A 27,455-nucleotide genomic window follows, 5' to 3' on the forward strand; every position below is an offset into this window, starting at 1 on the left:
AACAGACAGTACTTACCATAAACCAGTCTATAGTACAACAGTTAATGAGTGAAGGAAACATCCTAATTCTAGCCCTGAAGGCATCTCCTATAGGACTGAAGGCAAGAACAACAGACAGTACTTACCATAAACCAGTCTATAGTACAACAGTTAATGAGTGAAGGAAACATCCTAATTCTAGCCCTGAAGGCATCTCCTATAGGACTGAAGGCAAGAACAACAGACAGTACTTACCATAAACCAGTCTATTGTACAACAGTTAATGAGTGAAGGAAACATCCTAATTCTAGCCCTGAAGGCATCTCCTATAGGACTGAAGGCAAGAACTACAGACAGTACTTACCATAAACCAGTCTATAGTACAGCAATTAATGAGTGAAGGAAACATCCTAATTCTAGCCCTGATGGCATCTCCTATAGGAATGAAGGCAAGAACTACAGACAGTACTTACCATAAACCAGTCTATTGTACAACAGTTAATGAGTGAAGGAAACATCCTAATTCTAGCTCTGATGGCATCTCCTATAGGAATGAAGGCAAGAACTACAGACAGTACTTACCATAAACCAGTCTATTGTACAACAGTTAATGAGTGAAGGAAACATCCTAATTCTAGCCCTGAAGGCATCTCCTATAGGACTGAAGGCTAGAACTACAGACAGTACTTACCATAAACCAGTATATTGTACAACAGTTAATGAGTGAAGGAAACATCCTTATTCTAGCCCTGAAGGCATCTCCTATAGGACTGAAGGCAAGAACTACAGACAGTACTTACCATAAACCAGTCTATAGTACAGCAATTAATGAGTGAAGGAAACATCCTTATTCTAGCCCTGATGGCATCTCCTATAGGACTGAAGGCAAGAACTACAGACAGTACTTACCATAAACCAGTCTATAGTACAACAGTTAATGAGTGAAGGAAACATCCTAATTCTAGCCCTGATGGCATCTCCTATAGGAATGAAGGCAAGAACTACAGACAGTACTTACCATTAACCAGTCTATTGTACAACAGTTAATGAGTGAAGGAAACATCCTAATTCTAGCCCTGAAGGCATCTCCTATAGGACTGAAGGCAAGAACTACAGACAGTACTTACCATAAACCAGTCTATTGTACAACAGTTAATGAGTGAAGGAAACATCCTAATTCTAGCCCTGATGGCATCTCCTATAGGAATGAAGGCAAGAACTACAGACAGTACTTACCATTAACCAGTCTATTGTACAACAGTTAATGAGTGAAGGAAACATCCTAATTCTAGCCCTGATGGCATCTCCTATAGGAATGAAGGCAAGAACTACAGACAGTACTTACCATTAACCAGTCTATTGTACAACAGTTAATGAGTGAAGGAAACATCCTTATTCTAGCCCTGATGGCATCTCCTATAGGACTGAAGGCAAGAACTACAGACAGTACTTACCATAAACCAGTCTATAGTACAACAGTTAATGAGTGAAGGAAACATCCTAATTCTAGCCCTGATGGCATCTCCTATAGGAATGAAGGCAAGAACTACAGACAGTACTTAACATTAACCAGTCTATTGTACAACAGTTAATGAGTGAAGGAAACATCCTAATTCTAGCCCTGAAGGCATCTCCTATAGGACTGAAGGCAAGAACTACAGACAGTACTTACCATAAACCAGTCTATTGTACAACAGTTAATGAGTGAAGGAAACATCCTAATTCTAGCCCTGAAGGCATCTCCTATAGGACTGAAGGCAAGAACAACAGACAGTACTTACCATAAACCAGTCTATTGTACAACAGTTAATGAGTGAAGGAAACATCCTTATTCTAGCCCTGATGGCATCTCCTATAGGACTGAAGGCAAGAACAACAGACAGTACTTACCATAAACCAGTCTATAGTACAACAGTTAATGAGTGAAGGAAACATCCTAATTCTAGCCCTGAAGGCATCTCCTATAGGACTGAAGGCAAGAACTACAGACAGTACTTACCATTAACCAGTCTATTGTACAGCAATTAATGAGTGAAGGAAACATCCTTATTCTAGCCCTGATGGCATCTCCTATAGGACTGAAGGCAAGAACTACAGACAGTACTTACCATAAACCAGTCTATAGTACAGCAATTAATGAGTGAAGGAAACATCCTAATTCTAGCCCTGATGGCATCTCCTATAGGACTGAAGGCAAGAACTACAGACAGTACTTACCATAAACCAGTCTATTGTACAACAGTTAATGGGTGAAGGAAACATCCTAATTCTAGCCCTGAAGGCATCTCCTATAGGACTGAAGGCAAGAACTACAGACAGTACTTACCATAAACCAGTCTATTGTACAACAGTTAATGAGTGAAGGAAACATCCTAATTCTAGCCCTGAAGGCATCTCCTATAGGACTGAAGGCAAGAACTACAGACAGTACTTACCATAAACCAGTCTATTGTACAACAGTTAATGAGTGAAGGAAACATCCTAATTCTAGCCCTGAATGCATCTCCTATAGGACTGAAGGCAAGAACGACATGAAGATTCCTTCTTACTCTCTCAATAAACATGTTATACATATTCAATGGTGTCATCTCCATCTGTAGATTTAACTGTTGGGCTTTTAATTGCATCTAAAATTTAAAAAAAAGTTTAATCATTTAAAACATTGGTGAACAGAAATCATCTCTAGGTAATTAGCCTTAATTTGACTTATATGTACACTTTCTATTTTCTATTTGTTATTAAATCTGAAAAAAGTTTCAACAAGAGGCTGTCACAACGACAGCAAACCGGATTTATTAACATTTATTTTTGTCCTGGCAATATCACAAGAACCATTACTGATCGTTACTGATGAATGTCGAAAGTGAAAATCGTCAATATCAAATTTGACCTCAATTTTGTCATCAGTAACAACATATTAAAATTTGAAAAGCTTAGATTGAATGGTTCATGAGTAAATGCAACAACTTGAATGGAAACGCCATTTTAGGATCTTTCAAGAACCATAACTCCTGAACGGTAAAAGTCAAAATCATCATTATTGAGCTTGACCTTTATTTTGTCATCAGTAACAACATATAAAAATTTCAAAAGCCTTGGTTGAATGGTTCATGAGAAAATGCACGGACACAACTGGAAACACCATTTTTCAATCTTTCAAGAACCATAACTCCTGAACGGTAAAAGTCAAAATCGTCATTATTGAACATGACCTCCATTTTGTCATAAGTAACAACATATTAAAGTTTGGGAAGCTTTGGTAGAACAGTTCATGCGTTAATGCACAGACATGACTGGAAACTCCATTTTTCAATCTTTCAAGAACCACAACTCCTGAACGGTAAAAGTCAAAATCGCCATTATTAAACTTGACCTTCATTTAGTTGTCAGTAACAACATATTAAAATTTTAAAAGCTTTGGTTGAACGGTTCATGAGTTAATGAACGGACAACATTTGATTGCCGCCCGCCCGACCGCCCAACCGCCATACATCCCCAAATCAATAACCGAAATTTTTGTCACAAAAATCTGGTTAATAAAATGTAATATACTATGCTTAACATACGAAATAAACTCTCATACCTTCTCAATAATTTCTAATCTTTCTTCATTTTCATACAGGTTAGGAATATCTCCTGTGTTTAGTATCATGTTGACATCTTCTAAAAATGATTCATCCTGTAAAAGAGAAACCATTCAAATTATACAGCAAGAAATAATGGTAAACATTGCAAAATTGTTAAAATGCACTAACTTTATACTATTAAGGTTCATAACCAATCTTTTACGGCAGTTCCTCCTAAACATTTGTATATCTTCACAAAAAGGTTCATTTGCAAATCAGTGATATCGTTATTTACATCTTTATACATTAAAAACATTTATTTACAAGTATTTTCCTTCCTATATGGTTTCAACATTTAATTTGCTTAGTTATTTGAACAAAATGCATATTGTAACTAAAAAACATTTTTTTTTATAAAGAAACTCAAATGTAAAACTAACCTTTATCTGGTGATCTCCAAACAGGAATACAGTAGACACTCCATCATCTCCAGCCTTCCTTATCATTCTTCTCAAGTCATCCCGCCATTCAGGGGCCATGTAGTTTTTAGTGATCTCTATTTGAAACAGTTCAAAATCTGACATAAAGGCAGCAAGCCTTGCAGCACTCTGTCTGCCGCTGCCACCAATACCTGGTTGTAATGTAAAATATCGGGTTTAAATTCAACCTTTCAATTCTTACTCATTATGTTACTTCAGTATATAGGTAAAAAAAAAATCAAGGCTTAACCAATTTCCCTTGAAAAATGGTATGTAGTTTTATTTATTTCATCATTTTAAAAAAAATTGTCACTTACTGTTTAAGTTTTGTTACTGATATTCCACTTTTCCACAGTGAAAAACAAAAACTTAAATATAATGTAACATATTAGGATGTTAAAACTTTCCCATCAAATCCAGCCAACGAATGGTGGTAATAATGCCCTCTACACAGTAAAGTATACATGTACATGTTCACGTAACTGTGACATTAAAGTATCACAAAACATGTACATGTTCATGTAACTGTGACAGTAAAGTATCACAATACATGTACATGTTCACGTAACTGTGACAGTAAAGTATCACAATACATGTACATGTTCACGTAACTGTGACAGTAAAGTATCACAATACATGTACATGTTCACGTAACTGTGACAGTAAAGTATCACAATACATGTACATGTTTACGTAACTGTGACAGTAAAGTATCACAATACATGTACATGTTCACGTAACTGTGACAGTAAAGTATCACAATACATGTACATGTTTACGTAACTGTGAGTTCCAGATTTACAACTGGCAAATAAAGTTTTCAAATACCATTTCATTCAAATGTTCATCAAACCTCATCAATAAACTGAACAAAACATTTTGGACTTAAAACCTACCAACTAATAAACAGTGACCATTTGGTTGTTTGAGAACTCTGCTGATTCTAGATATATGTTCAATAGCAAATCTAAACATAACTAAGTCCATTGGAGCTTTACTCATCTCATAATTATAGTCCTCCAGAGATCTTTCTATGGTCTGAAATATAAAAAAACATGATTAAATTTCAAAATTCTGCCAGACTGGCTTTTCAGCAGAAACAAATAAAGAATACCCCAGGTGTGTTGAATACCCATTGGTTGCCTTCAGCTGTTTTTAACTCTTTGGTCATATTGTTGTCTATATGGCACATTCCCCATTTCCATTCTCATTTTTATTTACAACAATTTTCCAACAGGTAAAATACTTTTTAATAAATTATTCTATTAAGGTGTCAAAATGTATTTGATGGAGGTAAAAAGGTTTAGTGAATCAGATAAATAAAATAGAGGTAAACAGGTTTGATCAATGAAAAGGATTTATTGAATGAAAGGAGTAAGTTCGGTAAGGGCCATATTTGGCCCCAATTATAAAGTTCATAGTTATAAGACAATAAATGTTTTGAGTTACCTTAAAGACATGTTAGAAAGTTAAACAGAACAGTTTTTGTCAAAGTTTAATTCTAACACATTGATTTTTACATCCAATAAAGGTCAAGATAAGGGATTTTGGTGAAATTTGACAAAATCAGCCATATTTCAACCAAATAAAGGACCAGGAAACATAGAGCGCAAGCGTCGACAAGCTTAAGATTCAAATAAGACATGTGAAATGTCTTCACAAACATTATTTTAAAAGATCTTTGTTGTCGACGTATGCGCTCTATGTGTCCTGTCCAATAATCTATGGAAATTCACCCATTTTCATTGATTTTTTCATGAAAAATCAATATGAGTACAACTTGTGACGTCATAATGAAACGCAGAAACGTAAAATTTTTAACAAAATGGTTTATATCCTAGCTAGTCAATGTATTACCTATAATTTATCGTGATGTTGGTCGATAAATCCGAATTTGAAATTAAGGCTAAAAAGGGGGGCCATTTTAGGACCTTATCGAACATACTCCTTTAAAAGGTTTGGTCTATGAATTAAAGATTAATTAGATGGAGGTTAACATGTCAATTTATGAGATTACCTCAGTTAATTCCTTCAAGTCCATAATTTCATCATATAATTTCTCATCTTTTGTTTTAGACAGATAATCCCCAAATATCAGACTTCTTAAATCATCATCTGTAACTTGGTCACCTTTCTCTTTTACAAGATGGCTGAACAAATTGGAATATTTCTCCTTACAGTTAGTTTCCACACATGACTGAAATGAGAAGATTCTTTAGAGTCATTGCATAACATTATTCAGAAGTACATCTAGCCACATTAAATGTGTTCTTGCTTTAAAAAAACCAAAACAAATTCAAACCATAAAGCAAAATCTTTTATCTGATTGGATTAAAAAAGGTTGATGAAGATAAGCTGAATACTGCTTTGTAATAACTTGCTAACAAAACTTTAATACATATAAGTCTCAAATATTGAGTCTGAGATTTAGAATGACACTTTTTGCCAGTAAAGTGTGTGAATTAGTATGTCAGGAATTAAGTTTTTGGTATTTATGACAAAATTTCTGTGTCCTGTAACATTGCAATCAAAACTTGATTCACCTGAAGTTTCAACTGTATTTATCAACTTTAGCTCATAACTTATAAATTTTGCAATAGAATTAAATGTGTAATTATGAATAGTAAAATATTGCAAAAAACAACGTTTATAGATATATTTAAAACTGACCTTGACCATCTGGAAAAACATCTCTCTGTCACTTTCATTGATAAGTCTGTCATAGAAGACCCTGTAGACCTCATGTACCCACAGTCGTATGATCTTGTGTCCTCCTTCATTTCCCTCAGGGACTACCTCAGGTTTTAACAGTAATACACCCTACAGTAAAAATATTCAAAATATAAAAGTGTGATTTGACTTTAAGATATAAATAACAAATTCATAACAGCAGCAATTAAAGATATTTTTTACTGTAATTTAGTCAAGAGCAAGAAAATGTGTTCATTGAACATAATTGAACTTTTAACATTACCATAATTACATTTTCAATGAACCATCAAATCTGGATCAAAATGTTAATTTGGCTTTCAATTTAAATCAGTTCTAACATTTATTGTTTAAGTTTCAAATTGATTTGTCCACCACTTGATGGTAAGTTACATTAAAACAACTAGATGTGTCAAAGTGACACGAATGGCCCTGTCTAAAAAGGTTGAAAAATGTGCAATTTTAATAACACATGTGGACACAAACATGATAGTAGTCTCACATATCAAGAATCAGCTCAAAATCTGGAGGCGTATAAAAAAAAAGTCTGTATAACTGTTCAACAATTTTCAATGTTATAAACCCATAATTTTGGCAAAAATTAGCAGAGCATCAAAAAAGTTGAAAGATCTGCAATTTTAATAACACATGTAGACACAAACATGATTGTAGTCTCACATATCAAGAATCAGCTCAAAATCTGGAGACATATACAAAAAGAGTCAGACCAACTGTGATTTTCAACAATTTTCAAAGTTGTAAACCCAAAAGTTTGGCAATAATTATCAGAGCGAAACGAAACTTAAACTTGATCTGTTACTAGTCATTGTTTGCTCACATACTAAAAATGGGCCCAATATCTGAAAGCATTTAGAAAAAAGTAAATAAAATTGAGAATGGAAGGTCTGTATAACTGTGATTTTCAAAAATGTATCATAGTCCAAAGCCATAAGTTACAACAAAAAATTGCATAGCAAGAGGAAACTTAAACTTGAACGTAACTCATAATGGGTAACTCACATACCATAAATCAGTCCTATATTTGAAAGCGTTATGAAAAAAAGTCTGTATAACTGCGATTTGCAACAATTTATCAAAGTCCATAGCCCCCAATTTTGGCATAATTTAGCCAAGCAGAACAAAACTTAACCTTGATCTGTAACTCATCATGGTTGTCTCACATACCAAAAATCAGCCCAATATATGTAGGCGTTTAGAAAAAAAATCTGTATAACTGTGATTTTCAACAATTTATTAAAGTCCAAAGCCCGTAATTTCGTCAAAAATTAGTGGAGCGGAACAAAACTTAAACTTGACCTGCAACTTATCATGGTTAACTCACATACCAAAAATCAGCCCAATATCTGAAGGCGTTTAGAAAAAAACTTTGAAACAGGTTTGTTGCGAAATGAAGGAATGACGGAATTAAGGAATTTTTGAATGAGGGAATTACGGAATATTGGAATTTCAGCATTTCAGAATATCGGAATTTCGTACAAGGGTAAAACTATATGGCACCGACAACTTCTTTGAGGGGCCATAAAAAACTTAAGGCTGAAAATGGACACAAACATTAAAATAGATTTACATGAAAGTCTAAAAACTTTAAAACACTTGCACTTTAAATCCTGTATGGAGATTTTGGAAAGTTGACAAGTACTAATCAGGATGGTGTTTTACTGTACACATTTTTCTTAGTCTAGTTAAAGACAAATGTGATTGGGCAAGTTTTGTCAGGACTTACCTGTACAACTCTGGCAAAGTCCCTCAAGTTGAAGACATAATGTGACCTTGATGGTGTCGGCAGGAACTTGGATATGGCACTGTTGTATATCTCCATTGTATTGGTAATGATTATCTATAAAAAAAAAAAAATTATGTTTATTCAAATGTTAAGAATAATAGTATCAGCTTTTGACATTATTTGTAGTCTATGTATTTTCTCTCCATAATAAATATTTCATTCAATGAACAGTTTACAACTAACTTAAAATATTTTTTTAATTCTTTTATGGCCAATTGATCATTAAAACCAAATGTAAAAATTAAGAATTTTCTTCATATGTTGATCTGTCAGGTAAAAGGAATTCCTTAAATACATTGTCTCCAACTATACATTTTACTTTTCTATAAAAAAAACAGCATTTTTCATTTCCTCTAACATGAGTTCAGCCAATCAAAACAGTCCACAAAACAACGCAAACATATCTTACCCTTGAGAATCTTCTGAGACTTGTCTCAAATGACTTAAAATGCCATTCTATGATAGGATTAAATAAGTTCTTACCCTTGAGAATCTCCTGAGACTTGTCTCAAATGACTTAAAATGCCATTCTATGATAGGATTAAATAAGTTCTTACCCTTGAGAATCTCCTGAGACTTGTCTCAAATGACTTAAAATGCCATTCTATGATAGGATTAAATATGTTCTTACCCTTGAGAATCTTCTGAGACTTGTCTCAAATGACTTAAAATGCCATTCTATGATAGGATTAAATATGTTCTTACCCTTGAGAATCTTCTGAGACTTGTCTCAAATGACTTAAAATGCCATTCTATGATAGGATTAAATATGTTCTTACCCTTGAGAATCTTCTGAGACTTGTCTCAAATGACTTAAAATGCCATTCTATGATAGGATTAAATATACTCTTCATGGTATCTTCATCAAAAGATTCAATAGCTATCACATTAAAATGTCTGATAAATCTAGGTGTGACATCATTTCTGCCCCCTCCTGGTGGCCCCATGGCTGATAATATGTTGATGTCGACCAGCTCTAGGATACTGGTATCCTTTCTGTAACAAATATAACATGATGACTACGATAAATATATAGTTACCGGTACATTTTCTTAATCAAATTCACAGTACAATGTAGTAATTTCAGACAGAAGATCAGTTCTGAAAAAGCAACCCTACAGAATCATGTGAGTTCTAAAATGTTTGCGATTTTTTTTACAACAGAGATAAGCTATGCATTAATAAAAACTTGTTTTTCATAAGACTAAAGCATTGTTTGTATGCTTCAATTTCATATAACTTACAATTATTTATCTTTTCTTTTTGTCCAATGCTCAACAAACACATTGATAAATGCACCAAACATATCTGAATTTACATAAACATAAGAAATAATCACATTTGAAAATACAGCATATTTCTTTATCATTACTGACAGTAGCTGATTTTGTTGAGGTCTAACTTTGAAACATTCTTTTATTGATAAAGATAGAACTCTAACAGTCTCATGCTTAAACTGAGTTGATAGAAACAGTAAAATCCCTCTGTCATAGTCTTTGGAATAAATGTTACCTGTCAAACCAATATCCATGATCAATCCACTGTCGTAATATCTCAATGGGTGGTTGTGCACCATACTTCTCTTTGGCTGGCATGTTTAAGTCATCCACAAATACCATCAACTTCTTACCAGGGGCAGGACCATGTATACCTTTCTTTCTCCTGTAAAAGTATACATGTAATAGTTTCCAAATATATTTAAAGACATGGATTTATCAGAACAAAGTAAAAACTAAGGAAATTCAAAGGCTTAAACTCTTTAAAAACTATATTTTTAAATAATAAACATTTTTAGTTTATACACATCCCTCTCCCCACCCCACGATCTTTAAATCCAACTATCTTATCAGTTACCTGCTGGCATAGTTTTCTTCTATCTAACTAAAGACATCAGTTTCTGTTATAAATTCAAAGCATAATATTATCTAGTTTTGACCATGTCATATCTTGGGTTGTTTTGGCTGGTCTATAAGCTGAAATTTAGGCTGAAAGTCATTTTACTTGTACATATCCAGTTAGGAGAATATTTATGTTGCATACCAATAGCATAGACGATAGCTTCAAAGCTGGAACGAAATTGCAATTATCTGACAGGTTTGGAGGATATGAGTTTGTATATGATTGTCTGAGATGTAAGAAATGTGATATATACTTATAATTACCTGTCAAGTTTGGAGAATATGATGTCTTGTGTTTGATTGGCTGATGTTTGAGCTGAGAAGTTGACATTGGTGATAATATACTTTTCTTTAGGTAGCTGTATCAGGTAATTATTACTGATAGCAGACTTCCCTGTCCCAGTGGGACCAACAAACAATAATGGTTTCTCCTGCATAATTAGTTTCTCCAGGAAGTACTTTTGTCTCTCTGTCTCCACTGTGTTTATAATCAGCTCATTTATCTGTTAATATTGAAAAGGTAAACATTTACAAAACTTATTAATTTACTATTTTCTGAATACTTTGAGTTAAAAAACTAAAACATGCAACATTTTAGTGGGATCAAATTAATAAAGTTGATCAGTTGTATGAAAAAAATTAACATGTGACAGTGATGCTTGCCTTCACAAGTAATGTGTAAAATGAACAATACAAAATTATTTAGGAACACTATTCTATTTTTTACACTTAAAATGTGTACATGTAATGGCATATTGGCAATTGTGTCCTATGTAAAGATCATATTCAACACTGGTGTCTAATAACATATTGATAGGGAATCATGAAAACATTATTGCAGATTTTCTACATGCAGTAATTGGTGATCGAGATCTCATGTGCAGAACATCATGCTTATAAATAACAGTTTACTTTGACATCAAATTGTCATGCTACCAATCAACAAACAGTTTATCATTTTACACAAAATTTAGCAAGGGAAAAGATACTTAAATACCTCTATTTCAAAGGCAGTAAGTTTTTATTAAGGTTGGATTGCACTTTACCAACTCTGGTCACATTTCGGTTATGCCAGACTTGTCATCTGTATAAAGGAGTAAGTTCGGTAAGGGCCATATTTGGCCCCAATTATAAAGTTCATAGTTAGAAGACAATACATGTTTTAAGTTGCATTAAAGACATGTTAGAAAGTTAAACAGAACAGATTTTGTCAAAGTTTAATTCTAACACTTTGATTTTTACGTCCATAAAAGGTCAAAATAAGGGATTTTGGTGAAATTTGACAAAATCAGCCAGATTTCAACCAAATACAGGACCAGGAAACATAGAGCGCAGGCGTCGACAAGCTTAAGATTCAAATCAAACATGTGAAATGTCTTCACAAACATTATATTAAAAGATTTTTGTTGTCGACGAATGCGCTCTATGTTTCCTCTGTAGTAATCTATGGAAATTTACCCATTTTCATTGCTTTTTTCATGTAAAATCAACATGAGTGCAACTTGTGACGTCATAATGAAACGCAGAAACGTAAAATTTTCAACAAAATGGTTTATATCCTAGCTAGTCAATGTATTAGCTATAATTTATCGTGATATTGGTCGATAAATCCGAGTTTGAAATTTACGCTAAAAAAGGGGGCCATTTTAGGACCTTATCGAACATACTCCTTTCAGTCGTGGGGTCATTTGTCACATTGTCACATTGTTTAGCATAACAGATTCTGACATCAAAATCTCAAAAACATACAAGAATTCTCTATACAATATCTAATAACGGATTGATCAGTTGAAGTTTGCATGCTTGAGAATACCCATGTTTTATTCCCTGAGAACAGAAAGTTCAATAGAAGTTTGCATGCATGAGATCTACCATGTTTTATTCCCAGAGAAAAAAAGGTAAAGAGAAGTTTGCATGAATTTCATTCCCATACTTGATCCCAAAAAATGAACAGTTCTGTAGAAATGGCATGCATTAGAATTCCCTTGTTTGACACCCTGTGAAAAAAAGTTCAAAGAGTAGTTTGCATGAATTTAATTTTCCTTGATTGATCCCCAGAATGAACAGTTCAGTAGAAGTTTGCATGCATTAGAATTCGTTTGCATGAATTTAATTTTCCTTGATTGATCCCCAGAATGAACAGTTCAGTAGAAGTTTGCATGCATTAGAATTCCCAAGTTTTTTCCAAGAATTTAAGTGCTGCATGTCTTACCATGATCCGTAGCTCATTGTCTTTCTGTAAAACACACAACGTGAAGTGTTAATGAAAATAATAAAAAAACAAAACATGTTAGTATAAATATAGGCTTGGAAGTGAGTACCATTTTATTATATCTTGTATTATATAATTCTAAAATTATACCATATAACCATCCCATAATCTAAAATTTTGCTCAATAATTTTTCACAGAAAATTTGCAGTTATTTCAAATGAGGTTTTGTAAGATAATATTTATGCTTTCAAGGATATAATTTTTATGTTTTTCTATATTAGTAGCAAAAAATCACTACATTTTAAAAGTAGACATATCTATTTTTGACACCAAAACAAAAAAATATGATAGCCCAAAATATACTTTGAGAGCTGATTAAATGGTCTTCAAGTTCAATATTTCCAAGACTTAAATTTCTTCCATAAGAAATTGGTAAATGGTTATATGAATTTGTTCTAGAATTACGAACTTGTGGATTTTTTTTTTAATCGTATTAGAAATAAAATGGTACTCCAAACAAAGTGACAATTACAGTACAACATTTTTGATTCATACTTTCACCAACCTAAATACTCTTTGTCTATTTAAGGATCATCAATACAAAGAAGTAGTGCCAGTTTCCCCTGAATGTATTTCCACTCAAGGCCATTTTCAATTTTTTTTTAATCGATGTACTGTGAGACTAAAACAATTTCAGAGGTTATTACTGAGCAGCTCATTGGGGATATGCTAAAATTCAATATTGACAGTGTTTGAATGAGGATGAGGTTAAAAATTCCTAAAGTAAATTAAAATTTCCTACTTGATCCAATTATTTGATTAAATAGAGGAAATTAGCACAGCCTCTTTGTATTTACAAATTCATATTTGTCATATTTAAAACCATTCTGGTCTTATCCAAATCTTCTTTCAAGTGGTCAATTCTATTTTAGAGAAATCTATTTAATTTTTTGTTCATGTTTGAACCAAAATTATTGAAGCCAAATTTGAAAAATAAATTGTTTTTTTTATTTGCTCTAAAAGTGTAAAGGATTGTAATAAATAAAATGTACAATCCCACATTAAATTTTTGGTATGTGTTTAACATAATAAGCAAACATCTAATTTTAGATCATAAAATTCTAGTGTGATCCTTAAATGGACATTTTTTAAGTTTTCATGTGTATTACCCACTGACTAAAACATGTTAAGTAAATAAGATTTGGTATTGACTAGTATAAAACAGATTCAAATTATATAGGTGTGGCACAAATAATAAATGGTAGTATGTATATATATTAACATTTAGTATGTGATGTTTATCTTGCAACAGTATAGGTCATTGTAAAGCCAGCATATTTTGGAGCATAATGGTATTTTCTTTTGGATAAAGTTGACAAATCTTGAGTAAAAATTATAATCTAAGCAGCTTATTAAGCCACAGTATGCTGCAAATTATAAGGGCCATAATCAGGAAACATTACATTTTAGTATACCACTTATCTTTTTGTTTTAAAAAAAGTAAAATTTGAAGCAAGTCAAAAGCCAACTTTTTCATAGTCCTTAATCTATATAAAACAAGAAAGTTTAAAAATACATAAACAGTCTGGCTTAGGTTTATTTTTATAAAACATGCTGACTCTATGAATACTGTTTAATAAATACTCTCTTATAAAACAATAATGGAAAATTAATATAACTGTAAATCACTATATGAAGTAGAAACCTATTCCTAAATATATTGTCAACTGTAGTCAAACTTAAGATATAAGCTAATTATCAACAAAGTTAAAGTTTAGGCAGTTGTTAACAGTAAGCTTTCTATTTTTTATAATTAAACTTGCTGTTAAAGAAAATAAAACTGATAGAGAAAAAATATTTATCTAAATTCAAAGAAAATAAAATCTACATAAATATTTCATAAAAAAATAGAAAGATGTATTATTTATAGTTTGGTGGTAATTTTTTCATTCATTTTTTCTTAAGTAATGTCTTAGCCTTAGTAAGTTAAACTTAATGATGCAAAACATACCAATAATATTGCCTAAAATTCTACCAATTAATGTGAAATCTTCTATAATGACTTTTAATAGTATTTTTTTTTTATTCAATACAATATTAAAGAAGTTAGGATATGGACCTGTTAGTGAATATGAGGTAATATATTTGTAGCAGAATATAATATATTGTATATATATGGTGTATTTGACAGAGAGCTATTTTACCATTGTATCATGCATTCTATTTAAAGAGTATTCTAAAACCATGCAATCAGAAATTAAGGATTCCTTTCATTTTAATATGTTAAGGGAAGCATTCTATTTATAGAATGTTCAAGCAGTTCTTAGTCATGCACATGCAATATGCTAATTATATCATGCAAATATGCATTAATAATTGCAATATCTGAAACTTAATGAAAACAAGCTACATGTAACTTTGGACCTCCAACTTTAATCCTTTTTACAGGCTGAAGGTAATGCACAAAAAAATATGTCCTATTTTGAATGTTCCTATTTGAACATTGGCGAATATAATATTATCAAAAGTAGCATGATGCGAAATAAACAGCAGAAAAATGTAAGTTTTGTGATCTACTCATTCCAAAACCAAGTTTATACTGTTCCTATATCAAATTTTAACTGTGAGTTTGTGCACCCAAGTATATGTAATATATTTCATTCATATTTTCTATATCATAAAAAACATGCTATTATGGCTTTTACAATGCATTTGTCTTCAATATGAATAACCTTGCACAACTGAGACTACAAACTAGTTCAATGTGCATGCTTTCTCCCATACTCAACAAACTTTCTCTATGTAAAACTTTGCCATAATTTGCAGTAATTGTGAGAGTTATAAACACCACTGCTCCCATCTTTACCAACCAATTAAAACCTATTCACACACACACATCACCTACCGGTAGAGTGGTACTTTTTTCTAAGTTTAATGATTTCTAAAAATACAGAATCTAAATCTCAAAGAATGTTAGAAAAAAAATCTCATTCTGTACTTAAGGGGATAAAAATGGATAAGTTTGAACTCAATCAATATAAGCCACTGATGACATGAAAAATTACTCTCTTCAAAAGATGATTTAAAACATTCATTTATACTCTTGAAAAACAATGTGTAAAATAATAAAAACTTATGATTAAAACATAGTGATTAATAGATGGTAATAAAATTCTACTGTTTTTGTCACACCTAAAGCAGGAGCAGATCCAGTCATTTTCAAAAGGAGGGGTTACCGACCATTGATAAAGGAGGGATTCCAACCATATGTCCCTATTCAACCCCCCTCTGCATCTGCCACTGCCTAAAGTGAAAGAAGATAAAAAGTCCACTATTGAATAAGATGCGATAATCTTAAGACTGAACAGTTATAACACTATGCAAAGTGCTACTGAAAAGTGAAATTATTATTTCAATTGAAATCAAAATTTCAAAGAAAAATTGAAAGTACAAATATTAAAATCCTACTTATATCACACACGAAGTTGTCAAAGATAAAATAGATGAGATGATTTTAGTCCTACCAACTCAAACAACATGCAAAGAAATTTTGTTACAAACACGACTAGTCTAAAAATAGGCCACATGTAAAACAGCAGCATAAATTCATGCACAATATATCTATAAATACATGCGGTTATTCATGTTTAAATATGCATACAAATGCATAACGTTACCATTTCTTGTCCTCCAAATGCATCCCTGGGTTTCATCTAATTGAAATTCAGGCAAAAATTATAAGTCATTTCCATATAAACATGAATAAAATGAGTATACCAAATGATGTATGTAAAAATTAGATGAGTAAAGAAGCTAAAATATCCAATAAATGGGTTCATTTGGCGATTAACCAGTATCCTTCAGCCTATAAATTCTTATAGTTATATATCAAGTTATATCAAACTCATGTCAACTAGATAGTCATAACGTCATTCATGTACACCCGTAATTATTTATGCTAAGATTTTCAAATTTTGGGGGATTTCATACCATATTAAATGAAGTTCATGAAGAAGTGTCAAAGCAGTAGAAATATACTATTTTTATGTAGTCTAAAGCATATTCTTTTTAAATAAATTTAAAAAAGGCTCACATAATAAGCAAAGAAATTAATAATGAATGTAGTATATTAAATTTAACAAGACATGCAATTACAGATGATATTTTATTTTTCAGAACAATGCATGATATATAGTTTTATGTTAACTCTACTGCAGTTCACTAGTCCTCTAAAAAACCCATGCAAAATATTAAAAAAGTGCAGTATGCCTATCAGATATATCTAATCTTATGTATATCATCCCCTTGTACTTGAATTGCAATTACACCTGGAAATTATTTGACTTCAAGAAAAAGGTGATATTTTAAAAATAAAATTGAAAATTTGAATCCCATTTAATTTGATGCTGATATATATTTTTGAAATACCAACAAAACTGGTACTTTGTTTACAAAATACATGAAAATACCAGTTTATAAGAGACTCTTGATTGTAATTTCGCATTACTTCACAAGATGCATAAATACCAAAAACAATGAAACAATAAGTGACATACAATACTTCGACCCTATATTTTTTAAATAATGAGATAAAACGCTACAATGCACAGGTGCACAGGCATGCAGTGTGTATATAACTAATCTAAATTGATTAAATGTAGGAATATTTCTATATATAATAAATATTGTATTCAAATAAATTATATATCAAACATTAGGAAAATTCCCATGATAATTGAATTTCAAATTATTAGCAATTGCTTTTTATTCAACTTATAGCTTTTCTTATTTCAAAACTTTTTAATGACCAATCTATACTTTTTGTCATATGTCAGGGGGAAAACCAACTGTGATTTTATAAACTTTAGTATTAAAATGCTATTCAATTTCTTTTTAAACAAAATTTGAAAACAGACAATTTTTATTTGAAAATCTAACATATCAACCAAATTAGTGTGACTATAAAATATTGTCTTTTGGCTAATTCAGTATAAGGATGATACTGTTAAAAATACATTTAATGTGAATTTTTGAAAAACATCTCTTATTATTTCAATAATATAATGTAAACAATTGAATAAATATGGACCAGTTTTATCTTTTTAAAAGATATAGACCGTCCCTTATTCATATGATAGGTTATTACATCTTCCTGAACTATCCTCAAATTTAACCAATCAAAACAGATGCTCCACTGGGAAAAAATGTCATGAGAGAAAGGTTAGAAAAAATATTTCTATCCAGAAAAAATATTTCTAATATTTTATTTTTTGTTCCTCTTCTCAAGGAATACTTTTGTTTTTTAATGCTTTAATATGACCCTCTCCTGACAATTTTTTTTATGTTTTTTTTTTTTTTTCACTGTCCCTTATCAGAAAAATATTCCATATTTTTATATTTCATATTCAGTTAATATTTTATATTTCATATTTAGTTCCTCTGATCTTCACAATCAATATTCCATGTTTTTTTATATTTTATATTGTCCCTTTCCAGATTGAGTATTCTATATAATATGCATGCAATATATGATCTAAATTTACCTGAATTGCCTGGAAAATAGACATTAAAAATAAGCAAATGAGCAAACATGTATGCAAATGAACACTTAAGCAAATGAATTCACATCTAGTCAAAATGTACAAACTTTAAAAGCAAATGAAATTTTATAGCTTGAGCAAATTACCCATGTGCCAGACATAATTCAGAACAACTGAATATTATAAAAACAAATACTGTGTATAAGTTACAATAAAAGTTCTTGTGTTTAAGCATACCAAGAGATTTTCAAAGATGTAACATACTGATGAGATGAACTTTTTGGCATATAAAGAAATGATATAGAAGAGAAGTTTCATGATATATGCTGTGGTTGTTAGTTACATATATCTTGTACATTTTTTAAAGAGAATCAGAAGAAATATATTTAGTTTTAAAGTAAGGTTTCTTTATTTAGGTACATCCTCAGAACTGTAAATTCAGAAATTATTGCGTGCATTTATTATTGCGATTTTGTCATTTTGAACTTAAATACGATTTCAATTTTTACGATTTTGAGAAAAGTCATGCTTTATTCAGTTGAAATATAACAAAATGTGAGTTTTAATTATTGCGTTTACAACACTGTCGCAATATTCGCAATAATAAAAACCTCACAATAATTTCTGAATTTACAGTATTTCTAAATTAAATAAATGAAGTTCACATGGCCCAATAAGCATTGCATTGCAACAACTAAAGCTCTGCAAAACATTAAATACAAATTTTTAAGTGAATTCTGGACATTGTAAGAGAAAGTGACATGTGTCTTCACTATTACCTTTGCTTTTTCATCAATACTGAAAGGAGTGATAAGACTGCTCCACAGGTTCCAGGATCCATATTGACGCTTGATGTAAACATGGTCATACACTGTGCCTTTCTTTGGAATCAACAGGTTCCGTGCAAACTTTAAATCTTTTGGTCTGTCATGAATCAAATAACGAATTAGCACGTTAAAACATTAAAACATGTACATTGCAAAACAAGGATATACTCCAATTATTTAAGTATTTAACTAACATGGAGAGAGAAAAAAAAAAAAAAAAAAAAAAAAAAAAAAAACATGGAAAAAGGTAAAAAAAATTATAACTGTTAAGAAATCCAATAAAAATGAGATTGTTAAGAAGACCACGTCTTCTTCAAAGGTAGCAGTAAAAAAGTTATTGTAATTAATTACTTGTTAAAATAAGATGTTTTCTAAACAGTGTCAATAAAATAAAAAAGATAACTGTAGCATGTAATTCTCTATGGTCTTGATTTCAGGGCTGTTGGAAAGTTTAAAATTTATCACTACATATTTTTCATATCAGATATATAAAGCTGCTATTGGATACAAAGGATAAATCTGGAACATTTAAATGGTGAGAAAATTGAAGTTTGTTGAATACAAGGAAAATACTAGACCATCACTATGAGGCCAATTAATTTAAGTCACTAAAAGATAGAAAAATATGATTTTCTTAACTTTTGTTATTTATTTATTTACTTAGAAAACAGAAATTTTCAAATCATGCTAGTTAGTCATCATACATGTTTAAAATCAAAACACCCCATGTTAAAATCTAAATACTAAATGTTTGTTAATGCATCACTGATATAAACTGTCGCCAACAGTGTTTAATTTGTAATAGAAATAAAATGTATACAAGCAAACCATATTGAAATAAAATCTACCACCTTCCCATACTTGTAGCTTGAGACAGATTGAGGTTAATCTTGAATTATAGGTGATCTCTTTTTATAAACAAGACCTTAATTTGAAGTTTCACGACTAAATGTTTTTATTAAAGACCTTTGACTTGATTGTCAACTGTATAGATAAGAAGACAGGGATTTTGTGATTCATGATTAGCCAACAGTTTTAACTTGCATTCTTCGTAAACTCATCTCATAACATTATGAGTACAAGTTCTTGCACAGCATAATAATCAAAGTTTAAAGTAATTTAAAACTTAAAAGTACATAAAATTGTAAAAAAAATTGCATCCACTGAATTACGATTTCTGCATCCATCATCTGGAATCTAAAGACTTCTGAACTTTGTGCTTGAAGAATAACAAAAACAAAAATTTCATTCCTGACATGTAGAATTTTCCACTAGAATTGTTCCTCACAATTCTTAAATTATGATTATTCACACTTTAGGTTCTATCTAAGGTTGTTCTGTTTTAGCTGAAGCATTTAAAATTCTATTTATCATAAGATTGAATTTATCTGACATGTGCATAAATGTCTAGACTGTCATCACCTTTCTTGTCTATAAGCAGGTATTTCATTTGGACAAGATTTGAGCAGATTGTCAGGGGAATGCTTTCTTGCAATAAAATACTAATGATACCTAATAACTTAGACATCAACATTCTTGCCACATTAAGCTTGAACGGGAGGATACTATTTATAGCTAAGGGGAATTCCTCAATCTACCTCCTCACTGGGATTCTTACCTATTCATGCCTCTAACCCTATAACATGTAAATTAAGCTGATTATATAGTGTAAGTGTTAAGTTCAATCATTCCAATGTGTGTCTCATTTCCCAATTGTCAAAAAGTGAAATTTAGGAGACTATTGAATGTTAACAGATATAAAGGTGGAGATATTCCAACTTTAATGCAAATTTTCTGGAATCTAGTCAAACAAATATAAATTTAAGTAGCAGCTACTTGAATTCATATTCATTTATGGATAAGTAAAGGTGAACCTTCAATTTGAGTGTTCAAGAAAATTTAAAATTCCTATTTGTTTATCCAAAGAATCTGTCAATGTTGTGAAGCTTTAACTTTGAGCAGTATTTTAATCTTTATGTTCATTATTTGACTCATGTCTTACATTTTCTAAAATCAATTAAGACACACCTTGGAAATGATTTATATATCTTTTATACTGCTTTGCCAACTAACAAACTTATCAAACTGTATTACAACTTTTTTTTCAACAGATTTCTGCAGAGACCTAAAACTAAATCAGTAAACAGTGACCTGTTAATTTTGATAATTTGAACCATGAAAAAATTGTCATTTAAATGACCCCTTCAGAGTGGAATCCTAATGTTCAGCTTAGCTGTACAGGGTTGACAGCATGATTTTAGTTTGTTGGTTAAGCAGTACAACTACAGTGACAATATTCGTGCAGTAAAAGATTTAATACAGGGATTCGTTTATGCAATAAAATAATGTGTTCCACTAGAACTAAACTAAACTAAAATCATAATATTTCGTATAAAACACAGGTAAGGAATATATCTAACAAACTAATCACATTTTTATACCTAATAAATAGATTTTTTCATGTCTAGTACTAACTCAGATCGTACCCAATATAAAAATTAAATTTAATCCAGTAATTGTGCATGTAGAACTTTAGTATGTTCAATGTTAAATGTATTTACATTTACTTAAATTTCTTTATGGTACATTGTAAAAGAGAAGGTATTATTTATGGACCTATATAATCACTATACACATGGTTTTTTTCTTTATTTTAATCTAACAATTTAATCTAATTTCAAGGAAAGAAAATAGGAGGGACATCAAATCATAAAACTACAAATGTAAAACAAACAGAATGTTATATAGTATTAATACAGACACTCACTTTGGATATTTGGCTGTGTTACCGTCCATCTCACATAAAGCACGGAAAAACTCGTCAAACTTGATTCTTGAATTCATGTCTAACGTAGCACCAATAGACCAGACAATGGAAAAGAAGAAATGAGCAACAACCATGCTGGTTCTTTCCTCTATCATTTTCCTCTCCTCTTCAGACGCCTGAGGTTTTTCTTGTGGGGATTCCTCATCATCTAGATTTTCCTCGTCCCCTTCATCAATAAAATCATCCTCTTCTTCTTCATCACCAATTTTCCTTCAAAGTCAACAAAAATATTTCTTTAAGTTTTTGTTAGTAAAATGTGATATTCATTCAGACCTGGGTGCATAAATGTGTTAACACTGTAATAATATTCTATATACAAATTAGGTTGCTACTTAAAAATCAGACAGATAATTTTGTCTTGACCTTATCTTGACCTTCAGATATCTTAAGGACTTTAGTATTGTCGGTTTGCTTTCTCATTTACAAATTCCTAGCAATTCTGTTAATTCTAAGAAAATAAAGAAAATAGACTGATAGAATTCTAACATTATCATCCTTCTCTATGTCAATATCCCCTTGCTCAGTCACTATTTATTTCTTGTATCGTGGCTATGAGGCCGATACAAAACTAATCAGTGATGCCACAATATGCGAAGAGAAGGTATCAGCAATGTCTCAATGTGTTGGGAGACATTTATGAAGCCTACTTTGGTCTAGCATAAAACTGTTAAAGAGAGGGTAAACAATCAGGAATAGAACATTTAGATATCATAAAAAATATCAGCCATTCCAAACAAGGTGAAGCTTAGCTCATTTGTCAAAAAAGTTCACATTGTGGCTTGGGGCTGATAATTCACTGTTTCAGACTCTAATGAATTCTTGGCAATATTTTCATTTGCGTATAAAATGTTATTTCATTTTGGTATACAATAATAAGATTACCCCTAGTTTTTTAGATTCTAAAGAGGCCAAATTCTATGATATCAATGTGTAGAAAAACCTGATAATTATAGATTATCGTTGATCATCTCACCGAGATTGATTTTCTCGCTTGAGCTGGTACAGCGAAAGTGAGAAAAGCAATCGAGTTGAGATGACCAATGATAATCTGTTTATCGCTATTTTACCTATGACGACGTTGTCAATTTCATGTCAATTTCGTTAGCAACGCCACATGGCCTCCTTAGTTTCTAGCGATAATTTTTCCATCTCAAGCAACAAGCATGATATGAAAATTATCACAAAAAAAGATCAAAGGAAAAATGCACAAAATAGCGATAATCCATACATATCACTGAACGACTGACAAAAACATATTGTAAATGTGATAACTGATACTAACCTGACATCATCTAACATACATCCATATAATGTCAACATACTCTTTGTCAAGTGCATTGGATGACATGTCAGCAAACAGCGACAATACTTTGACACGAAGGTCAAACATGGCGGCAACAACCAATCAAATAGTAGCTAGCAAAAACAAAACAGCAAATATTTCTACATTATCTAGCATTACAACTACTGTACATTCAAAATAACTTGCTATTTATAAAATTTTTAGTTCAATGCGAAGGACACCTACAGGTACGGGTATTCTTGTTACATTGAAGACCCATTGGTGGCCTTCGGCTGTTGTCTGCTCTATGGTCGGGTTGTTGTCGATTTGACACCTTCCCCATTTCCTTTCTCAATTTTATTTTATACATAATTTCCTGAAATCGTAATGATTAATCTCTGTGCTTTGTGTGAAAAGATTTTTGTTCTTCATTTTTTTTTTTTTAAAGTTGTTGTAGTTGGTAAAAGGCTCGAACAAATTGTGACTTGGATGGTGAGATGTCTCATTGGCATTAATACTACATCTTCTTATATCTATTTAAATGATTTTTCAACAAAAAAAGCATAACAAATCAGATTAATTTCTATTTGGTCTAGTAATACAGGTTAAATCTAGCAAAACCTACACCATGTATAATAAATTATCATTCCAAACCTGTATTGTTTCCTTTTGTTCTTCATTTAAATTTGGTGGTAGATCATTTTCCATCCAAGATTTGATGAGTGGATCCCAGCCAAGCTGTAGAGGATCTAGGTAGATCATACCAACCCTAAAAGTCAAGTATTGCATAGAATTAATATATATATTATCATTTCACTAAAGCATCAATTTCAATGAAACTGTGCTTTACATTTAAAACATTATGAAACTTTGAAACCTATGTAACATAAAAAAAATATTTTCAAAATTCAAGAACAGTGATTCTGAAGGGAACATTTACTAAAAATTTCCCAAATCTCAAAAGTGCTACTTTGCACAATAAGCCACTGTTCTAAATACTCAGATATTGTATAAAAGAAGGGTGATGTATCCCTGTTAACTTACCTGCTTACTGTAGCTGGCGAGGCCTGTTCTAAATCCTGAGCTTCAAATATCATGTTTTGTTTGTTGTTCATCTGTATAATTTCTCCACTCATCAAGCAAAGCTGAAAAGGTAAATAATAAATCAGTGAGAAATTGGCCCAGTTAACAAATCAATAACCTCTGACAAAAGATATGTTTAATCCTTAAAATTCTCAAAAGAAAATATTGGTTTATCATATTTCTTTTTTCAACATTTCTTTGAACCTCAGGATTCCATTGATATGTAATAAAATTGAGAATGAAAATGGGGAACGTGTCAAAGAGACAACAACCCGACCAAAGAAAAAAAACAAGAGCAGAAGGTCACCAACAGGTCTTCAATGTAGCATGAAATTCTCGCACCCGGAGGCTTCCTTCAGCTGGCCCCTAAACAAATATATTCTAGTTCAGTGATAATTAACGCCATACTAATTTCCAAATTGTACACAAGAAACTTAAATTAAAATAATACAAGACTAACAAAGGCCAGAGGCTCCTGACTTGGGATAGGGGCAAAAATGCGGCAGGGTTAAACTTGTTTGTGAGATCTCAACCCTCCCCCTATACCTCTAGCTAATGTAGAAAAGTAAACGCATAACAATACGCACATTAAAATTCAGTTAAAGAGGAGTCTGAGTCTGATTATAGAAGATGTAACCAAAGAAAATAAACAAAATGACAATAATACATAAATAACAACAGACTACTAGCAGTTAACTGACATGCCAGCTCCATACTTCAATTAAACTGACTGAAAGATTATGATTTCATGAAAATTTTATGGAATGCATGTTAATATGTCTTAGTGAAATCAAAATAGTGTTTACATAATTCTAGCAACATGGCCTATATAAATGTAAAGATAGACAAAGCAGGCTAACATATTCATGTGTTTGTGGAATATTATTAGAACTATTTGATGATATACTGGGTAAACACTAATATACATTTTTTGATACATCATGGTCTTCTATAGATGTATTTTAATGTGATGTAAATCCTTATCAAATATTACAAGATTTCCTTAAACTTGAAAAGGAAACATCTTGAGTATGTTGTATTATGGAAATTTTTGTTTTAATTTTGCTAATTTCGAATTTAAGATAAAATTGCAAAAATATCCCTTCTGACATCAAATATGAACTTTATGGAAAGTCAGAATTATAGACAAAAAAACATGATTCCCCAACAGTTTAGTCCAAGAAATATGACAACAAAAGTAAACAAATCTACAGTACCTTTTTATTATCATCCAATACTGTGTTCATGTTCTCAATCCACACTGCATCCACAGGACCATCAAATATAATCCACTTCCTATAGTCTGACATGTCTGCTGCATGTTCACGGAATGTATTTGCTAATATACCTGTTTAAGCAGAAAATATTTATATCAGTCTCTCATTTTGAACAAGCATTATAAAAAACTTAGTTCATATAGTTATTTATTGAAAAGAAGTTCATTTGTGTGTTTGGTAAATTTCATTGATATAATATGTTATTTACTAATGTTTTATTGGATCTTCTGAAGGTTGTCTTCGTACCATACAAGCATTCTGGTAAAAAAATAACGTATTCATCAATTTGCAAAAATATGTGCTGAAATCGGTAGTAGGGGGCCATCTTAAACTTGCAGTGATATGAGATTTTTTTCGTTGCTCTGTGTTGTAGGTCAGGCAGTGACTTTGAGAAGAAGGTCAGTGATAAAAGTGCTGTTTCTTTGCTATTGTGTTTTTTGCTGTGCACATACTAATATTTAACTTTATCCTGTACACTATATTTACATAATGTTTTAAATACTGACCATCAAACCATTCATGTGATACAGAATCAAATCTACCATACAGCTGACCCATGGTCACAGCCTTGGGGTTAATTACTCTATACTTTACCTACAAAATAAGATTTGAGTATAGGAAAAGTAAAGATTACATTGAATGATATATCTATATATGTATTCTTCTGCATGAAATCAGTGAGAAAAATATATATATAGGGTCATACTGTGAGTATAATCAGCCTCTAACATTAACCATGACTTCAACCTTACATTACTCAATTCATTTCTTACACTAACCTGAACCCTAATCCAATATAAGTATAGAGTTTCAAAAATAATGAATTTTGGCAATTGCACCCTTAAACTAACTTTTTTTTTAGATACATTAAAACTAACTTAAAGCCACTAATTTTTTCATATGCAGATCAAATTATCCTGCTTGATTTTCTAAACTTTTGAGAAAATTGATTAAGAAACTAGTGTAAACCAACTTATTTTCGCAGATACTTAATTTCGCGTTTTACCCTTCCTAGACCACTTTGCGGCTATTTAATTTCGTGATTTTCGGAAGTTCAATAAGGAAAGATCCAATTATTACAAATTCGCAACAATTAATATTCACGTTATTTTTCTACTCGCTCGCAAAAGTATGTTGGTTTATAGTATTCCTCATTAATGTACAAAGCTTTAAGAGTAAAATAAACACTACAAACGATATCAGCATAAATTGTGTAACATAACAAAAGTTTAATATATTCAAAGGTGTCTTACCCTGTATTCATCCATCTCCCCACTTTTTTGGAGGTCACCAAGAGATTCTGCTAACACTTTAAATGCACTTGTTTTTCCTCCTAAAGGATCCCCAACTATCATCAAACCATGTCGCACTAATATCATATCATAAATCTGAAAGAAAGAAATTTAAATAAAATATTCCTCAAAATGAGACAAAAAACTTTAAAAACTAAAGATTTCGACGCATATACAACAACAACAAGTCATTATGATATTTGTGCGGTTTATTGTTATGCGATACCAAAATGTCAATTAGCAATTTTTCAAACTTCATGCAGAATGGCTGCGTTTAAAAATTAGAAACTCTGCTTTAATTCTTAGAATAAATAATATTATGATAAGCAATGAATTAGAATTCTTCCTGACATTTGGTCATACTTATTTGAAATATGTCTTATTGTACTCTTACTTGAATAATTTTCTCTATAAACCATGGCACACTTTGTAACTTTCGATTATGTAGGTTTTCTTTCAGTCTTGCCTCCAAATGTCCATAGTCTATCTGAGGTAGTTCTACTTGAGGGAATAAGTCAGATATAATACCCTCAAACAATGGTATGTCATGGGATAAAAACTGTAATAGAAAATAATAAAAATATTTGTAATCTAGTATATACCAACCTAAATGTATCAAAAAATAGTCATTGGGTGTATTATTTTATAGTACATGTACTGCTGAATTTTTCCTTATAAA

General features: G+C 31.3%; 1 protein-coding gene across 1 annotated transcript in view; it reads right to left on the reverse strand.

Moving 5' to 3' along the window:
• The window catches only part of LOC134716658 (dynein axonemal heavy chain 3-like), a 138,213-nt gene that overhangs the window by 45,330 nt on the left and 65,428 nt on the right, over positions 1 to 27,455 (reverse strand). The window contains exons 33-52 of the mRNA XM_063579667.1: positions 27,171 to 27,335; positions 26,738 to 26,872; positions 25,991 to 26,078; positions 25,425 to 25,555; positions 24,169 to 24,269; positions 23,779 to 23,893; positions 23,125 to 23,258; positions 21,783 to 22,052; positions 20,634 to 20,651; positions 18,968 to 19,112; positions 10,700 to 10,938; positions 10,050 to 10,199; positions 9,317 to 9,533; positions 8,478 to 8,591; positions 6,695 to 6,844; positions 6,042 to 6,221; positions 4,921 to 5,062; positions 3,986 to 4,176; positions 3,563 to 3,658; positions 2,415 to 2,606 (exon numbers count right to left, since the gene is read on the reverse strand). Of these exons, the coding sequence (XP_063435737.1) occupies positions 2,415 to 2,606; positions 3,563 to 3,658; positions 3,986 to 4,176; positions 4,921 to 5,062; positions 6,042 to 6,221; positions 6,695 to 6,844; positions 8,478 to 8,591; positions 9,317 to 9,533; positions 10,050 to 10,199; positions 10,700 to 10,938; positions 18,968 to 19,112; positions 20,634 to 20,651; positions 21,783 to 22,052; positions 23,125 to 23,258; positions 23,779 to 23,893; positions 24,169 to 24,269; positions 25,425 to 25,555; positions 25,991 to 26,078; positions 26,738 to 26,872; positions 27,171 to 27,335 (2,973 nt within the window). The remainder of the gene's footprint in view (positions 1 to 2,414; positions 2,607 to 3,562; positions 3,659 to 3,985; positions 4,177 to 4,920; positions 5,063 to 6,041; positions 6,222 to 6,694; positions 6,845 to 8,477; positions 8,592 to 9,316; positions 9,534 to 10,049; positions 10,200 to 10,699; positions 10,939 to 18,967; positions 19,113 to 20,633; positions 20,652 to 21,782; positions 22,053 to 23,124; positions 23,259 to 23,778; positions 23,894 to 24,168; positions 24,270 to 25,424; positions 25,556 to 25,990; positions 26,079 to 26,737; positions 26,873 to 27,170; positions 27,336 to 27,455) is intronic.

Source organism: Mytilus trossulus, chromosome 1, assembly GCF_036588685.1.
Source record: "Mytilus trossulus isolate FHL-02 chromosome 1, PNRI_Mtr1.1.1.hap1, whole genome shotgun sequence".
Lineage (NCBI taxonomy): Eukaryota > Metazoa > Mollusca > Bivalvia > Mytilida > Mytilidae > Mytilus > Mytilus trossulus.